The sequence below is a fragment of the Acomys russatus genome, chromosome 27, assembly GCF_903995435.1.
Source record: "Acomys russatus chromosome 27, mAcoRus1.1, whole genome shotgun sequence".
NCBI lineage: Eukaryota > Metazoa > Chordata > Mammalia > Rodentia > Muridae > Acomys > Acomys russatus.
In genome coordinates, this window is record NC_067163.1 from 14233751 (window position 1) to 14252105 (window position 18355).

Sequence of the window (18355 nt, forward strand, 5' to 3'; positions counted from 1 at the left end):
AGAAAAGTTTTACTAATGTGTTAATATTTCAGCAAAGTTATTGCAACAGGTTTGAAAGGCAGACAGACTAGTGTAGGCTTTAAAGGAACAAATGGGGTTTTATACAATTAAATTATTACACGGATCTATGGAGTTTACTGAATAACTACAAGGCCCAGAAAACAAATTAAATCTGAAAGATTAAATCCAGTATTAGCACCTACAATATCTCTAAAAGTTAAACTTTTAAGTGCTTTGTTCATTCCTTGTTTCTTAACTTTCTCCCAAATACAGTGCTCTCAAACTCCTAAAAGAAAGGACATAAGAAATTCCAATACTAAGAGTAAGAGAAAGAAGAACTGGAAAAACTGACTTAAACTTGCAAGTTATGTGGAAGCCAAAACTTACTTGAGTCAATCGAAAGGTTTCTGTGCCCTGAATACTGTATGTGAGGAGGCTATGGGTCAGTTTGAGTAGATTACAAATTAGCAACATACAGTATTAGTCTATCATTTTTTTTCTCCTAAGTTATATTTGTAACAAAACTAGAGTTAAACATTCAGGACACTTGCTTATTACACACTGGGGCAGAGCAGGGACAGGCGTATCTGATGGCCGAGCATCTACTTATTGTGCTTACTTATTTGTGTAATGAACAAGCAACACACAACACCTCCCCAACATTTCGAGGTAATGCACATTAACATAAATGTTTTCAAAGAAATAACCTGAATTGCATTAAATACTGCTTTAATAATAACTGCAATACTAAAACAAGTAACATATATTATTCTCTCAAGGAGCTTCAGCTTCGGAAATTGAACAGCAGAGATCAATCTTAAGACTGAAGCATGTCAAGACCGGCAGCGTTTGGAGATCTGGGCGGGGCATTAGCCAAACCGCAGGTGTAACACACCCTCAAAGCCCATTACTAATTGGTGGGGGTGGGGGGAATAACTGAGCTAAGATATGACTTGGGGAATTATAAAGCCACCTAGGAAACTGGCCCAAGAGATGAGGAGACCCAGTGATACCAGTGTCAGGTAAGAAAAAAGACTTTGTCTTGGGTTGACCAACTGCCTATTTTTTAAATGGCTTTGAATTTTAAAAAGTGAAATGCTTCCTTGAATTTTCTTGGAAACAAATCAAAAGAGTACACAGTCCTACACAATTGGAGACACAAAGTGTATGCTGAGTGAAGAGTGGTCACTCCGGGTGTGGCACCGCGGTTCTGGTAGCAGATACGAGAGAATATCGCTCTGGAGAGGAGGTAGGGACACTCTGCCATCAGCCAGTGGATAGACGAAGGTCCCAACTGGAGGTGGGATCTGTAAGAAGTGAAAAGTAAATGTTTTAGAAATAATGCTAAACTAATCTCTAAACTACCTCTTACAAATGATATGGGCTACACTCATACCTGCTTAGATTTCTAATTACTTAGAATGTGTTGTCACATAACAAATCAGCTACTTTTATCACCCAATTTATTGTGATGGCAATTACATTTCACCTCTTTTTTTTTTATGTGCACTAGTGTTTTCCTGGCATGTTATCTGTGTACCACCCACGTGCAATGCCAGGAGAGGGCGTCACATTCTCTGAACTAGAATTACAGTTACAGTCATGAGGGTACTGGTAATTGGATCCCAGTCCTCTGGAAGAGGGGCCAGTACTCTAAACCACTGAACCATCTCTCTAGCCCCTATTTCATCTTTAATATAGAGGATCTTAGAGAAGAGACCTATATATCTAATATAAATATATATTAGAAATGGGCAAAATAGTTTTGCTTAATGATCTTTCCAAAGTAAAGGCGCCCATGATGTGTGATTTCATGTTATATTACCTCCCCTTTAATAATACTTCCACCTACAGACACCTTGCAGACTTAAAGGAAAGGGCGGAAGCGAGGAAGTGAGAGTGTAGTGTTCTTGTCCGAAACCCTCCCAACACTGGGTCCTGTAACTGAGCAACACAAAACTACACTGTATTGAACAAAACACTTGCATTCATGGAACCATCTAGAAGTTCCTAATGCAAATCTTTCTCACTTCAAAAATGTGATGGTTGTCTTAATATAGATACATTAGACTCTAGGGTGTAATTGCTCACTTTACACCACCTCAGAAAAGCATCTTATTAAAGCACCAACAGCTATGAAATGAGTCGTGACAAATGGGCTGGGCCAAGTCAGTGCAGCTGTAAAGGATAAACTTATCCCAAGGGCACGTTAACAAAACCCACACTGAGTTCCCCGCAGCCCATCTGAGAAATATCAGGTTGGAAACTGTACATGAGAAAACGTATGGACAAGTAATGCTGTGTGCTCAAAACAAAGCCTTGTAAAAGAAATAAAACATATGGCAGCCATTATTTAGAGCTCTGGCTTTCACAACTTTAGGTGACACGTTAGCTAGAGCTGCAGGACTACAGTCCTGGAATGTTGGTAATTTATCAGACTCAATAAAGGAACAGAAGACAAAATGGGAGAAAGGGGGGCGATGCTAACATCAGGCCCCCAAGATCTGCCCTCTCTGTATGTTCCTGCACCAGTGAACACAGAGACCAAGTATGGTATATAAGGGGCCTTGGGCTCAAACGTGTTAGCTGTGTGGCCTTAGTCACTAGTCTATGTGTACCTCAGTTTGCTCACCTGGGAGTGGAGGCCTTCTTTGTGAGAATCATCAGTTCTGTTGGCACAATACTCAGCAGAGTAGGAGCCCTGAAACAGCGGCTGCTAGTTTTGTGGCCCTAGAAGATGTGTATGCTTTATACGTTGTCTTGTGTTGCCCACTAATCAGTACCAGACACCTGTGAACCGCCGCAGAGCACGTAACTGAATTAGATAGGGCAGTGCGGCGCCATTTCTGTCCTTTAGAGAGCTGGGCAAACACACACACAGACTCAACTAGAGCCAACTGCAGGTTTTTATTACCAGGGACACATTTGTTTCTATTTATGAAAAGCATCACCTGGATATACAGAATACTAACATGCTAACCAAGGCATGAGATGCTATGCTGCACCCTGGAGGTAAGATTCCTTCCGAAGGCTCTGAAGCCACTGTCCCTCCTGGTCTGTCACTGGGCTTCCTTAAAGACAAGGCATACAGACAGGAAAACCTCTGGGCTGGTTCATATATATAATACCCAACATTTAGGACACTAGGGCACCTCAAACCGAATAAACTACTAGATATCAAAGTATCAACCAGTCCAAAGGCAACACAGAGGGGGAAACTAGAAGTTAATGTGTATAATCAAGTAGGTTTGGGCTACATGCACAATTTAAAAAGTGAACTTGTGATTAGCTTAAGCTTATATAAAGAATAGAACACCTTATTTAACCTGTTACTTACCATGCAGGGGAAAAGGTCATGCATAACTAAAAATTTTAAAACTGCAATATAAGCCACGTGATTTGATATTCACCTTTAATTCTGTGGTTTATCTTCCACTGCTCACACTTCTGTCTTCATAGATGGTGATTTCAATCTAAACAGCATGGCCGTTAAGAAAACACTAGAATGTAACATAGGAAGGAGCCAGACATGCACAGTTTGGACCGTGCAGATTCTGTTTTGCTTTCCTCTGAATTATTAAAATGTTTTCCTACTTCAATTAAACAAAACTTTTCTGCTTTGCAGAAAATTTTAATAAATTATCTGCAATGATGAATATAGTTACTTTTTTTTTTTTTCTTCAAGACAGGGTTTTTCTGTGTAGTTTTGGCTGTCCTGGAACTGTGTAGACAAAGCTGGTCTTGAACTCACAGAGATTTTACTGCTTCTGCCTCCCCGAGTGCTGGGATTAAAGGTGTGTGCCATCACTACCTAGCTGAGTACAGTCACCTCTAAAACACTAGTTTTGAAAAGAATCTGCAAAGTATTTTTCTTTTATTATATTTACTTATGTGTATGCCTGCATGTATGCGTGCACATGAAGTATATGTAGTGCCCATCACAGAGGTCAGAAAAGGGTGTAAGATCTCTTGGAGCCAGAGGTTTGGATGTAAACTGCCATGTATGTGATGGAAATCAAACACAAGGTTCTGCCAGAGTAGTCAGCGCTCTTAATCACCGAGCCATTTCTCCAGCCCCTGGAAAGTATTTTTTTTTTTTTCTTTAACTAGGAGATTCATAACTGAGAAATCAGATACTGAGGGGCTCAGAAATGCCCTGAAATTATATGAAAATGTTTTTGTGGAAGGGGGTTCAAGAATCATTGCTGCAGAGTAAAATAAACTGCTAAAATTCAGCCACAAGGTCTAGAATTATGTCACTAGGTTAAAAATTATTTAGTCATTCACTTATCAAGTAAGTTAGGTTTTTGCAATTTTATTTACCAAATCTTTGAGTAATTTCTCAAAGCCTATTGCCTCTAAAACTATGGACAATATGCCGAAGGTGATGGAATTATACATCTGGAAGCTGTAAGACTTCCACGGGCCAGGTGAACCCATGGCCTGCACTTCGTCTGGATGACAAGTCTCACCACACATTTCAAAGGAGCTCAGGTTCAGGTGCTGCAGCTGAGATACATCTTACAGAGTCATTCTTACCACAAGATGCCCTCAGAACCAAGGAGCATAGTGACCAAAACACTCAGTAGCCCAGAGACCTGTACAATGCAAAGTTCAGAGACAAGGCTTAAGAACATGCTGCAGAGGGTGCGCACGTATGGAATCCACATGACAATTCTGAATGCGCACAGAAGAAGGGGCAGGAGTTAAATTCTCTGGCCAAGCCAGATGGCTTCTTAGAAATATTCAGACCTTCTGATCTGGACTAAAAAGATACAACTCGGAGTCCTCTCTCAATGGGGTCTGTTAGGAGGAGGCCTTGGGGAGCATATATCTTCTCATTCTGTTCTTGAATGTATTTGGAGACTTTCTTCAGGACCTGCCAGAAGGAAACACCACAGCTTTTATAGAGTTCATTTGAAGCATTAGCTCCATCTCAAAATATTCAGACAATGAGTGGGTCCGTTCTCTCTCTTTCTCTCCTCTGCAGCCCCCTGGGTTTTTTGAGACAGGGTTTCTCTGTGTGTAGCCTTGGCTGTCCTGGACTCACTTTGTAGACCAGGCTGGCCTCGAACTCACAAAGATCAGCCTGCCTCTACCTCCCTGAGTGCTGGGATTAAAAGCGTGAGCCACCATGCCTGGCATGAGTTGGTTTTCAATGCAAATCATATTGATTTTTCTAAGGCAGCAGAGTCTGGGTCATCTGGCTCCTATCAGCTGTACACAGGTACCATGTGTATAGTGCGAACGTACACAAACGCAGGGAGAAGCAGCCCTCCCCTCAGCTCTGTCCTGGTTACAGGGAATAAGTCGTCTATACAGGATTTCCTTTTCCTACTATAAAGTGCCATCAATTCATGGCCTCTTCTAATATGAAGGACTGTTCTTGGTATTCCTGCTTAACAACTACTTTTTCGGGGCTGGAGAGATGACTCAGCGGTTAAGAGCACTTCCGGCTCTTCCAGAGGTCCCGAGTTTAATTCCCTGTAGCCACATGGTGGCTCACAACCATCTATGATATGATTTGATGCCCTCTTCTGGCCTGCAGGGGTACAAGTAGGTAGAGCACTGTGTACATAATAAATAAATAAATATTAAAAAAAAAAAAAACAAAAAAACTACCTTTTCTCCCTTTTGTGCGTTTTCAGTCATTTAAAGTAATAACTTGGCCTATAACAAAAGCGAGCTCTGTCACTCTACTGGGAGGCTTATCTTCTTTGGAAAGCACACAAACGTCAGTGTTCTTGGGGCTTCTGAGCACAGGTGTCTTAAATCATTTCTATGTTTGCATACATTGATACTCTGTGGTTTGCTCTGGTTTCCTAGACAGGAGCCTTAAATTATAAATTTAGTATTAAGCTTGTAAAAGTCAAAACAAATGTAGACAAAACCCAGATAGGACACAAAGGAACTTTGAGAAACAAGCAAACCCCAGCATTGATAGGGGCAATTCTGGGAGAGTGAGAAGATAGATCTCAGTGGCTTTATGGAAAGCCAAGGAGCAGTACCCGGGCGCAAAGTCACCAGAGCCCTGTTCTGGCTCCGGAGTTGTACGGGATGATGACTCAGTCTTGCTGCCAAGCACTAAGTGTACAGATGTACCAGGAAAAGGAATAGTTTTCTTTTCTTTCTTTCTTTCTTTTTTTTTTTTTTTTGAATAGTTTTCTTATTGAAGGGAAATATATAAATGTTTATGTATGTGTTATTTAGATTCTATCTTTGAGGATAATATAATCTCAGGTTTACTTCTTTTTTGAAAATGCTATGGATAATGAAGGAGCAATCTACATGGTTCTCTGGTAAATTAAAAACACTATTGCTAAATATGACACATTTTAACTCTAATTACCTGAAGCAGTATGTTTATCGCTGTTTGTTTTCAGCTGTAAAGAATGCGAGCTGGGCCTGCTTATTATGAGCGAGCCCTCAGGCACTATCATCAGCTTGTCAACCACCCCAAGTCAATGAGGGAAAGAAGCCCATGAGTGGCTCAGCTCAGGACTTCAATCAACTTCCCATTTCCCTTACCTCAGTCACCAGAGTGGGAAACTGGAACCCACGTCTCCCTCAGCCCCAGTCCATCAATACTAGAAGGGAGAGATATGTGTGCATGCGTGGCTTTAAGAACAGATTGCTTTAGAACAGCTTCCCTTCTTGGACACAGGGCACTAGCAAGGAAACAGCATTCCTTTTATTTGATTCAAGCATAATTTTCTTGGGCAAAGTTTCTGTTTAAATTTTAGTGTTACTTATGTGTATCTGGCTATCAGTTCAGGAACAAAGGATTCACTCTCATTCTCTCCTTCTACCCCCTCTTTCTCCAAAAGCAAAATTACAAATCTTATTCTATTTTAGAGAAGGCAATACAAGTTGCTTTTGGACTCTCCATTCATAGAAACAGTAAGCTTTTCCTATGAGTAGCCATGCCAAACTGCACCTGGCACTTCTGTCCCAACAGACTCTAAGATGACATTTTATTCATGCTTAAATTAACTTTTTATGTGTATGTGTGTATGCGTATATGCCTGAGCCAGGGCACATGTGTGAAGGTCAGAGCACAAGTATTAGGGGTCATTTCTCTCCTGTCATCCTATAGAACCCAAGGCTCAAACCGTGGTCATCAGGCCTACACATAAGCTCCTCCACCCACTGAGCCACCTCACTGCCTCTTACACTTTAAATCAATGTCAAACAGGCAAAAATATTTAGCAGAATTACCTTACTTCCAAACTCGCAATACAACCTCAGCATTTACAGAATGAAACATTATCAGACCTCCAGAATAGACAAGACAACTGCTCTTCCTGAGAGTGTGACTCAATGAAGAGACTGCTAGACAGCAGGAGCGACGCTGAGTCAGCAACAGAATCTTTGCATTTTCAGAAAATACTCAAGTGTCCTTCTAAATTCAACCCACAGGCAGAAGGGATGCTTTCCAGTGTAAACAGAGCAGTGAGGAGACCTTCCACGAGGCCACTGTTCTCCAATCCTAACAGACAGCAGCAATGGAGAACCAACACTAGCATCTGTATCTTCACTGAAAAATCCATAAATAACATAGTATAAGCAACAAAGTCTGTAATTGTTCAAGCAAGTTTTAAAAGGATTACTGACAATTTTTAAAAATTTAATCCACATGATAAAGTATAAACATTATATTTGGTTTACTGTTTGCAGACTAGAAATTTTTAATGTTTAAAACACTGCCTTTTGGGGGCTGGTGAGATGGCTCAGCAGTAAAAAGCACTGATTGCTCTTCCAGAGGTCCTGAGTTCAATTCCCAGTAAAAACATGGTGGCTCACAACCATCTATAATGTGATCTGATGCCCTTTTCTGGCCTGTAGGTGTACATGAAGGCAGAACACTGTATACATAATAAATAAATCTTAAAACAACAACAAAAAACCCATTGCCTTTTCATACGGGATGGGCAGAGGGTTTGCTGTGCAAGCCTGATGACCTGAGTTAGGATCCCCAGAACTCATGTGGAAGCTGGAGACAGAAACACCAGCATCTATAACCCAAACACACCTCACCAGGAGACAGGAAGCTTGAGGGCCAGCCGGGCTACACAGCAGTGAATAAAGAGAAGCTGTCTCAGTCACACCCAGTGGAAGACAAGGCCTGTACCTGAGGATGTTCTCGGCCCACACAGGTGCTCTGGCATGTGTATGTGTGCACATACAACATATAAATGCATAAAAATATTTTTAAAATCTACTTCAAGAAAATGTTTGTTAAGCATTTACTACATGTGAAACAATATATTAACTCCAAGATCTACTTTATAGTTGAGAGAACTCCAAGAAATAATGTCTAAGATCCTATAGCTGGCATGACTTGCCCGGTACCCAATTACTAATTCCCTCTTACAACTGTCACTCCAAAGGATGAGCCTCTACCACCACTGCAGGAACACACTTCTTTAAGAGCGTCACTGGATCACCATGTTTTTAATCCATGGGATTCAACTTCCCCTCCTCTTCTAAAGTTAGCTCTTCCCCAAATCCTGGTTCTGTTATTGGCATACCCTTTGAAATCATTCACTTCTTTCCACCCACGTTGCCACGCTCCTAATGCAAGCAGCCTCAGCTTGGACTTCTGTGGGACTGCTACTTGCCTGCCCATGCCCACTCTTGGGCTCTTTTCCCACAAAGGCAAAGCTGACTTAGCAGTCCATGCTGCCCCATCTGTGTTCTGCATGAAGTCTGAGTGGCTCCTGCTCCAGAGATATAATCCACACTTCTGCTTAAGTCTGTGTGTGGGAACAAGTGAAGGGGCATGGAGATGGAGAAGGAGCTAGAAAGGCACCCTGACCTCGGATCTTGCCTGACTGCATCCTAACTGACACAGTAGTGGCAGGGGAAGGCAAGCTGGGAAAGCAAAGAACAAGGAGGACCGAGTCAGGAGACTACGAGGCAGCCTAAGAGGGAGATGGAGGGCAGCAACAGCGGCCACAGCAGAGGCCACCATGATGCTGTAACAAAGGGGGAAACAGAGCAGTGCAGCTCCTTCCAGCCACTTCCCCTTCGCCTGTCCCACCTGAAGATGGGGCCAACTGAACAGCAGGGGAGTTGGGGAGTTTGTGTTCTCAGCATCTTAGTTTACAACATCTGATAGGAGGCTGGAAAGAAAAGAACTCAATGGAGGATAAGATTGAAGATGTAAAATTGGGGGGGAGGGGGAACCCTGATTCTCAAAAAGCTGGAGACAATGAGGACACAGAGATTTTCTGTGTTCACTTTACAAGTGGAGTCTGAACACTGACCTGTCATTCCAAGCAGATACACACACCCGACCTGTTCCTGAAGCTCTTAGGAGCCACCCCTATATGCTCTGGACATAAGAGCAGTAATAAAATCTGAATAATAATTATTCTTAATGTTTCTAAAGTTTAAGGCAACTGTTACAATATAAAATTCATCTTCTTTTATGATTTTTAGAGATCCTTCTGAACACAAATGCAGTCATACCTTCTCATAATGAGTTTCCATGCATAAGAAGATGGTATATGCTGTTAAACAAGCCAAACAGCCCTCAAGATACGACTGGCCTCCAAGCTTCTCCGCTTCTGCATAAAGGTTATTCAGAGTTCGAACTGTTTCTTCAAACTGCTGTCTATCAATCTGTAGGGAAGAAAGAATTTAAAAACAAGTTTTAGAAACAAAGATGATTGGCTCATTATTTGGTATTACAGAGTCACCTTGTTGTTTTGACAATATTCTGTGTTTAAAAGACAATCAATACCTCAGACATGGTAGCACACACATTGACTCCAGCATATGAGATGCCAAGGCAGGTGGATCAGTAGTGCAAGGCCATTTTCTGCTGTGACGGTTTAAATGAGAATGGCCCCACAGGTTCATGTTTAAATGCGTGGTCACCAGTTGTGGAACTGTTTGCTAAAGATTAGAAGGTGTGGCACTGGGGGCGGGGGCGCGGGCTTTAAGGTTTCAAAAGACTCTTGCCACTCCAGTGAGCTTTTTCTGTCTCCAACTTGCAGATCAGGTGTGAGCTCTCAGCTATTGCTCCAGGGCCATGCCTGCTGCCACGCTCCCTCCGTGATGGTCAGAGTCCACTCACCCTCTGGAGCTGTAAGCATGCCCCTAATTAGATACTATCTTTTATAAGTTGCCTTAGTCATGGTGTCTCTTCACAGCAATAGAAAAGTAACTAGGACATTAGCTATATAGCAAATGTGAGATCAGCCTGGGCTCATGAGACCTTGACTAAAAAACAAACAAACCCCAAAGATAAGGCAAATGTCGTTTCATGTGACTAACTCTGGACCCATGCTACTAACATAACTGCTTAGAGCTGAACCTTATGGGATGCTGGGTATGTCAGAGGCTCAAACGCTACTTCTCCGTACTCACATCCTAGTGATAGTCTCTCCAGTCATATGTATTTGTATTCTGAGCACCTACAATGCCATGACAAGTCTGTACATACACACACCCTTAACTGTAGGGGCACGTAAGAGGTTCCTTTTACCTTGGCAGAATATTTATTTTTCCAGAAAAGGTTTCACTACATAGCCCAGAATAGCCTGGTACTTGTGATTTCTCTGCCTTGGCCTTCCAAACCCTGGGATTTAAAGGGTGCACCACCATTCCCAATTTAGAGCATGGAACTATAAAACATGCATTGAATACTGTAATTTACTAGGCAAAAGGGGAAAGAGTATTTTGAGCAGAGTGGTCAAATGGTAAGTTCTGTTGTTTTCTCAGGCTTCTCTTTTGAAGCTGCTATTTTGTGACTAGATGCCCATACTATTGAGAAGAGCAACTTTCTCCAACTGATACAGTGCTTCTCTTAAAGCCACTCCTAACCTCTAATGCCACCGCTCTGCTCATACTGTACATTGGCCATTGTCCCAGGAGATAGCTTGGCTAAGGACAGCCTGTATTCGTCCCAGAAGACTGTATCACTAGTTCCATGGCAAACATGCAACACATGATGCCCAGAGGAGCCAACCGCCTTACAACACATTTCTCAGACTACGCTTCTGTATCGGGTGGCGGAGCACAGCACTGCGGCCACCGCCTTGCTTCTCACCCTAGTCCTGCCTCTGCTTTTCTCTTCTTTCCTCCCTCCCCTCCTCCTATAGCTAAAGACAAGGTGACTTTCACGTTCTGATCCTATGTCTTCTCCTTCTCATCAGGATTAAAGGCACAAATATCACACCTAATTTTATTTGGAGCAGGAGACAGACCTAGGACTTTTGCACATTAGTCAAGGACTCTAAACCTGAGTTGTATCTCCAGCCCTAGTAATCTGTTTTTTACTTCTTCTAGCAATGTTCTGTAGACTTCAAATTTCTCTATCCTATCACAGAATTTTAAGTGCTCATTCATAATAGAGAATTTCATCTGACACTGTCATTCATTTTGACCCAGGGCCTCAGGCATGCTAGACAAGCATTCTACCATGGAGCCATATCTCCAATCCAAGAAAGCAATTTGAAAAGTAGATAGTATTTTATGATCCTGTCCTTGAGCTCCTAAAGTTTCTGGAGTCAGAAGCATCTGTAATCATTCTTTATATTACTTTTCATAACAAGGCTAGGTGGACAAGGAGAGCAGAGGCAGTGTTCTTCCGTTTTTCTCCTACTGCAAGATAGGGTCAAAAGTGGTCATGGAGGACTGGCATGGTGGTGTGCACCTCTAATCCCAGCACTTGGGAGACAGAGGCAGTGAATCTGTAAGTTTGAGGCAAACCTGGTCTACTGAGTGAATTCCAGTACAGCCATTGAGAACCTAAGCCATAGTGCTCTTACCATGGAAATATACAAAGAACAGTTCAGTGATGCCTAAATTAACCCTTCGGGTAGCCAGTGGGCATTTAACAGCCTAACCTTCCATGTTGCTTCAATTACCTACAATGTTATGATCTGATAAGTTCTTTTAAATTGTTTGCATTTATTTATGTACCATATGATTTAAAACCCAAGAGATCCAACCCAGGATTACCTATTTCTTCCAGATTAGAACTGCCCTTCTAGAACTAGAAATACAAATTATTATCTTGAGAATCCCATAGGTTGTAAGATGGAGGCAAATCATAGGCTAGTTTAATAAACAAATCTGAAGCCAGTGATTCCTTTTAAAGCTTTTGAAGACAAGGAAGAATGAAGCTGTTTAAAAGCATATTATAAGAAAATTGAGTTTTCTTGAAGCCCTGGGCTCCAACCTTAGTGCAGTATATTCGATTTTTAAAAAGTTAGTATAAAAGAGTGTGGTAGGGGGCCAGAAGGAAGCAGTTAGGGCAAACTGCACTAACAGTTATGGGCTTCATAGTGTGTTGAGCCTATGGTGTGCATACAGACAGCGGCCCCTTAAGACTATAATGAAGCTGAACATTCCTACTGCCTAATGACATACATGGTAGCCAGCAGCTCAGTGCATTGCTCCCCATTTGTGGTAATATCCGTACAAATAAACCTAAGCTTCCAGCCTTACAGAAGCACAGCATATGCACTCAATGCTTAGCAATGGCAGTAAGTGGTTATGTTACTATCTACTACATATACTTTCTGCTATCATTTTCACTGTTCTTTCGGACTGTAATCCTACCGTCATACACCCAAGGTTTATGTAAATATATTGTTAGCATAACAAAATTGCCTGAATGTTATTAAGTGACACACAATTGAACTTAAGCTCCAAAGAACAAATCCAGAGGTTTTAAAATGTTTTACATCTAAGCTCATTAAGATAGTCCTCGGTTTGGATATCAATTCAGAAACTGTTTTGGAAATTGGAGATACACAAAAATGGAGCTAAATTAAAAAATATGGCCCAATGAATACCACTCAGAATAGTACTGGGGATTATTTTCTCAGTTTTGTTTTTGTTGAAATACACACTCTGAGGCCTAAAGTGATCACAAACATGAGCTGTCAAGTCAAACGATTTTCTCCTGACTATATATTAAGTAGAATTCATCTCTACAGTAGATCATTTGGATTTTCTTCTTTCCAGAAGACCAAGAGTGACGAAAACATTTGCATTTTGGCTAAAATTACAACAAAGCTTCATTTGAAAAACTACTGAGTGAGGCAACTAAGCTCTTAGGCATCAAAGCATCATTGTAACAGGCAGGGAGAGCGCACTTGTTAACTGACATAACTCGTCTGCTCTCTCAAACAGCCTGCATGCATTTTAAATGTAATATAAGACATTTGTGTATTAGTTTCTTTCTCTGTTAAGCTAGCAAGTGTGACATTCCCACAGAATAAAAATCAGGGCTAGTCTCTATTTCTAGTTTAGTAGAGAAATAAGGAAAGCTTATAGTTTCCCATCACACAAAGTAAGGACAATCTACACGTATGCTCAACACATACACATAAAGCTTTTCTAAGTGGTTAAAATGAGTGTGTAACTCAAATACTGAGAAAGGCAAAGGCACATTCCATACAGCAGTCAGTACTGTAAGAAATTCTGGGTTATCAAGTCAGAGAAGTGCCATTTTTGGATGCCAGAATTGAGTGACATCAACATTCTAACAATGTGTGGGGTGATATGACTACATCTTGTCTGAGTAAAGAAAGGTTCCACCATGCACAACGAAAGGCTAAGGCCTAATGCTGCACGGACGAAGTCTGGCTCAATAGAGAGAGAAGGTTGACTTTTAAACCACCGAAGGCATTTAAATAGCATTTCACACACAAGTCAATAAAAACCTCACTATCCTCTCCCCTCTCGCTCTCTCTGAGACACAGTCGTGCTACGCAGGCCATACTGACGTACAGCTCTGGGTCCTCCTGCCCCTGGCACTGGGGCGCTAGATGACACGTCTCCATGACCATACTCTGTTTACACAGTATCTTTTCAAAGCTTGAGCTGTAGTCTGCAGTTCAAGAAAGGCAACCGGGCCACTAACTTGCCTATGGGCTATAAATCAAACTTCAGGAAAAGTAACAATCAATGATTTCCCAACCCTAAAAATCAGTCAGTACTGAGGACTGAAACCAAAGCCTCACTCACAAAAGTGTCTACCGCTGAATTACAGCCTCAGGATTCTCACCTTTTTCTATCTATTTTGGAGTGTGGTATTTTCAAGCTGCTCAGGCTGGCCTCGGACTTGCATTCTTCCTGCCTTTGGCTCTCTAGGAGCTGGGATTGCAGGCCTGGCTAAATGTTTAGTGCTGGGAATAGAACCCTGGGCCACTCAACCTGCGAAGGACAGGATCTCCAAACTGAGCTCTACACCCAGCCTACAACCCAGCACACTGGCTTTAAACGGCTGGTACACGTTTCTCTAATACACACTCATCACTACCCACCTAGAACATGACCAGCATTTCTTCCCCCACACCCACACCATGCTTAATCGCCTCATCCTCCTAACTCAGTATCCAGAAACTGACTTACTAACAGGAAATAGAATCTGAGTAATACGGCCGGAGAACAAAAGAATCACAATGGGTAGACACAAGAATATACACGTTCACTGCACTAACTTTTATAGTAGATTTACACTGCCGGTGTGGCTGAATCAGACGGAACGGTAAACAAATCCCGTCTCTGTGTACAAGGCTGCCCAAAGGACCTATGCCCTGATGACAGTTTTGATAATCGGGACAAACAGGAAGTTCCCAGTGATTATGACTGGGAGTGACGAGCTCAGCTGAGTTCCTTAGCCGTCCCTGCCCAGGCCCATGTACGTTTCTCAGGTTCCAAGAAGGCCTTTCTGGCCTACTAGGCACATCAGTAATAAACCCTTCCAGCTGAAGAGGGTGCCCAGCACGGCGACCACAAATATCAGTCATGAGAATGAGGACACTGATAAAACAGGCTGTGTGAGGTGGCCTGGAGTCCCAGGAATTATCACCTATTCAAGGTGTTAATAACCGTGTGTGTGTGTGTGTGTGTGTGTGTGTGTGTGTGTGTGTGTGTGGATTGCGGGACAGCGTGCATCTTAAAGTTCTATAAGATGACTGTACTCTGTGCATTGGCCTTAGGAGTCTTTGTCCAAATACCAGACCGTACCTTCCCTGTACATCTTTTGCTATGATCTGGTGGTCAGCTGCTCTCCAGCACCGTGAGACAGTGGGTGGGACAGTAGACCTACACTCCCTCCCGGTGCAAGGACTCTCCCTCCCCAGGGCCAGGTGCAGGGAGCCAGGCTGCGTACCCTGTTCTCCAGCTCCGCGGGGAACTTGGTCTGGAACTGGCAGCGTGTGCCACTGCTGTAGTCTCGCTGAATGAACACCTTCCCGGACACCGGCGCCTGCTGCGGCCTCATGGCGAGGACAGGACCCGCCGCTCTGCGAGTTCGGGGAAGATACTGGTCAGATTGCCGGCCTGGAGCCGGCTCTCCGGCCCGCCAGCCCTTCGGAGCCACCCGCCGCCCAAAGATGCCCAAGGCCTCCCCCTCGCCGTTCTCCTTCACTCATGGCTGTAGCGGAGGGCCTCCAGCTACCCAAGCCCAGGACCCGCGCCCCCCCAACATCCTGGTTCGGCCCAGGGAACACAAACCCGCCTCCTCGGCCCTCCAGCAGCTGTCGCACCACCTTCGCTGTCACTTACGTCCTGTCGCAAGATGCCTTGCCTCTCCTAAACTCATTCTGCGCCACAAGTTTGTGCCCCGCCCCCTCCGGCCGTAAAGCGACTCCTCCGCGGCTGCGCGCTGCGTTGAGGTGCGCCGTGGCTAGGAGTCTTCTTCCTGTAGGCGGATGAAACTCTTCCGGGCGGAAGAAGATGGAATAGCCGTGTGTCAGGGAGTCGGTGGAGAAGATGCTGGGGTTTGAGGCGCGGGATTCCCTGTTTTGGTGAAACGGTTTCTGATCACAGGAGTATCTCCCTTCTTGACTATGCGTGCCAGCTTTCTTGTGGGCCACACCACCACTTTCAAAGCAAAAAAGCACAACCTAAACCATCGTCACCCTCCAGAACCCTTAGACATAAACTGCTCACCTATATTTACAACTACAAAGCAGACAACTGAGGATGTATTTGGCCCTCGGTACACTCTTGAGTGCGAGGGAGGATGATAATACTCCTGGTCTGCGTTCTCGCGATACCGTCCTTCAGCTCTTCCTTGAGGTATTGGCTCTTTTCATCCCAGAGACCTTTGTACAATAGCTACATACCCGCTTAGGTGACCAGATTGGACCTATAGTTCTCTCACTGGTCCTCAATTTACTGATTTTATCTTTGCAAGACAGACAAAAAATCTCTATCCGCATTTCATGGTGGCCTTTTCCCCCCGAATACAACTATTATTATTATTATTATTATTATTATTATTATTATTATTATTATTATTATTATTTTCTAATACAATTTTTAGTATCACTGCCTAATAGTTGATTTCTCTTCCCATGTTTTAAAAGTAGCATGGTGGTCTAGGCTCACGACACATATATAGCTGATGGGCAGCTTGGTCGTCATGAGGGTCCCCTAGAAAGTGGAGTGGGGCGTCTGGACCCCTTGTATCATTTGCTCCTAGTTTGCCTGCCTTGTCTGGCCTCAATGGAAGAGGATGTGTTTAGTCCTGATGCGACTTGATGTTCTGGGTCTGTAAAGGGGTGGTGCTCTTTTCTGAGGAGAGGGAAAGGAGGAAGGTGGTGGGAAGGAGGAGGGGCCAGGAAGAGAAGAGGGAGGGGGCTGTGATGTAAAATGAATAAAAATTAAAAATAGCATAATAGCACCCACCTTTAATCCCAGCGCCAGGGGAAGGGGCAGAGGCTGGCCCACCCCCTGGTGATCTCTGAGTCTACTGAGATAGTTCCAGAGCAAGTGAATAGCTTTGTCCCAGTAAAGGGTGTATAGTAAACCTCCTCATTTATCATGTTTACACCCTTAAACCATCAGTACAACCAAGATAGTAAATGCCACCTCTGAAACGTCCCTTATTCTGTATAATCATCGTTTTCAGCCATTCAGCAGATCCTTTACCCAGACACTGATCTTTCTGTTACTAGAAATTAATTTGCATTTCCTTAGCTTTTACTTAAACTGAATCATAGATTTTGGTCTGGCTCTTATCGTACAGATTATTTTGAGATTTCTCTGTTGTGTCATACATAATTTCATTTATTTGGCTTTCCTTTTTTATTCATTCACTTATTGATAGACATATGGAAATGTCCAGTTTTGGAGTATTGTTTGTTTGTTTGTTTTCTGAGACAGGGTTTCTCTGTGTAGCCTTGGCTGTCCTGGACTTGCTTTGTAGACCAGGCTGGCCTCGAACTCACAGCGATCCACCTGCCTCTGCCTCCCAGGTGCTGGGATTAAAGGTGTGTGCCACCACACCCGGCTTCAATATTGGAATATTGTAAATAAAGCTTCTATAGACATTAACCTCCAAGTCTTTGTATGGTTGGTTTTCTTTTTTGTTTTTTATTTTGCTTGCTTGTTTGATTAGAGGTTGACATTTCATTTTATTTCTATCAGTGAATCCAGTAAAGGCACTTTTTCTTTTTTAATTTTACAAACTGTATTATTAAAAAGCTCTCAAATAGATAAAGACAACACACATCAAAATTAACCAGACCCAAAATCTATACAAATGAACTTCTGTACAGTTAGAACTGCATTCAGAACAGAAGCCCTGGAGCTTCACATTGAATTTCGAGCTTCTCATACCTAATGCACTTATTGACCACCCAAACAAACATCAATAAATCCTTGATAGAAGTAGGATAAATCTATTTTTCATTGTACCTTGATTTGGTTTGCAAAACACTTCAGTGAAAGCAACTGCCACTGTCACTGGAAAGCTATCCGACTTATCTGAGAGGGCACTAGCCAGTTTTTCTGCTGCCCTTACTCTGGCTTCTGCCCTGGCCCACAACCTTCATACCAGGAAAACAGGAATACGAACAGGGCAAAAAAAAAAAAAGAATGAAGTGATGAGTGTTCAGGATACAAGAGCATGGGACAGAAGTGACTTCAATATGCTTCTGTTTCTGTCTTGCTAATGGAACAGGAGACCTTTTTTCCCTCATACATCTTAATTGAAAACATTTCATACAATGTATTCTGATCATGATTTTCCCTTCCCTGAATCTTTCCAGATCCTTTCCACCTCCCCACCCACCCACCTCCAACTCCTTTCTCTTGTGAGAAAGCAAACAAATATCCCTCATAGCCACAAATAACCCACAAGAAGTGTACACAAAAACACAAAATCAGAAACCATAAGATACAAGCAAAAAAGAAAAAAAAAAAAACAATGAGACAAAACAAAGCAATATGATACAAAGAGTCTACAAAAATACCATTGAGTTGGTTTTAGTGTTGGTCATCTATTGCTAGGCATGGGCCCTGTCCTTTAATGTAGTTAATGTACCCAACGTGACTCCATTGAAGAAAACTGATTTTTCCTCTGTTAAGAGTGTCAGTT

At 42.7% G+C, this 18355-nt stretch overlaps 1 protein-coding gene across 2 annotated transcripts; it reads right to left on the reverse strand.

Annotated features, from left to right (window-relative positions):
* Positions 1-923: 923 nt before the first annotated feature.
* On the reverse strand, positions 924-15590 carry Golga7 (golgin A7). 2 transcript variants are annotated; one of them, XM_051169555.1, is made up of 6 exons: positions 15484-15590; positions 15140-15272; positions 9475-9627; positions 4778-4879; positions 3411-3473; positions 924-1307 (listed from the first exon to the last, which is right to left on the reverse strand). In XM_051169555.1, exons 2-5 carry the CDS (start codon positions 15248-15250, stop codon positions 3426-3428), a joined length of 414 nt encoding a protein of 137 aa, XP_051025512.1. In that variant the 5' UTR covers positions 15251-15272; positions 15484-15590; the 3' UTR covers positions 924-1307; positions 3411-3425. The 2 variants fall into 2 exon arrangements, with proteins under 2 accessions (XP_051025512.1, XP_051025513.1); XM_051169556.1 differs by lacking the exon at positions 15484-15590 and having other exon boundaries at positions 3411-3478; positions 15140-15474.
* Between the last annotated feature and the right edge of the window lie 2765 nt (positions 15591-18355).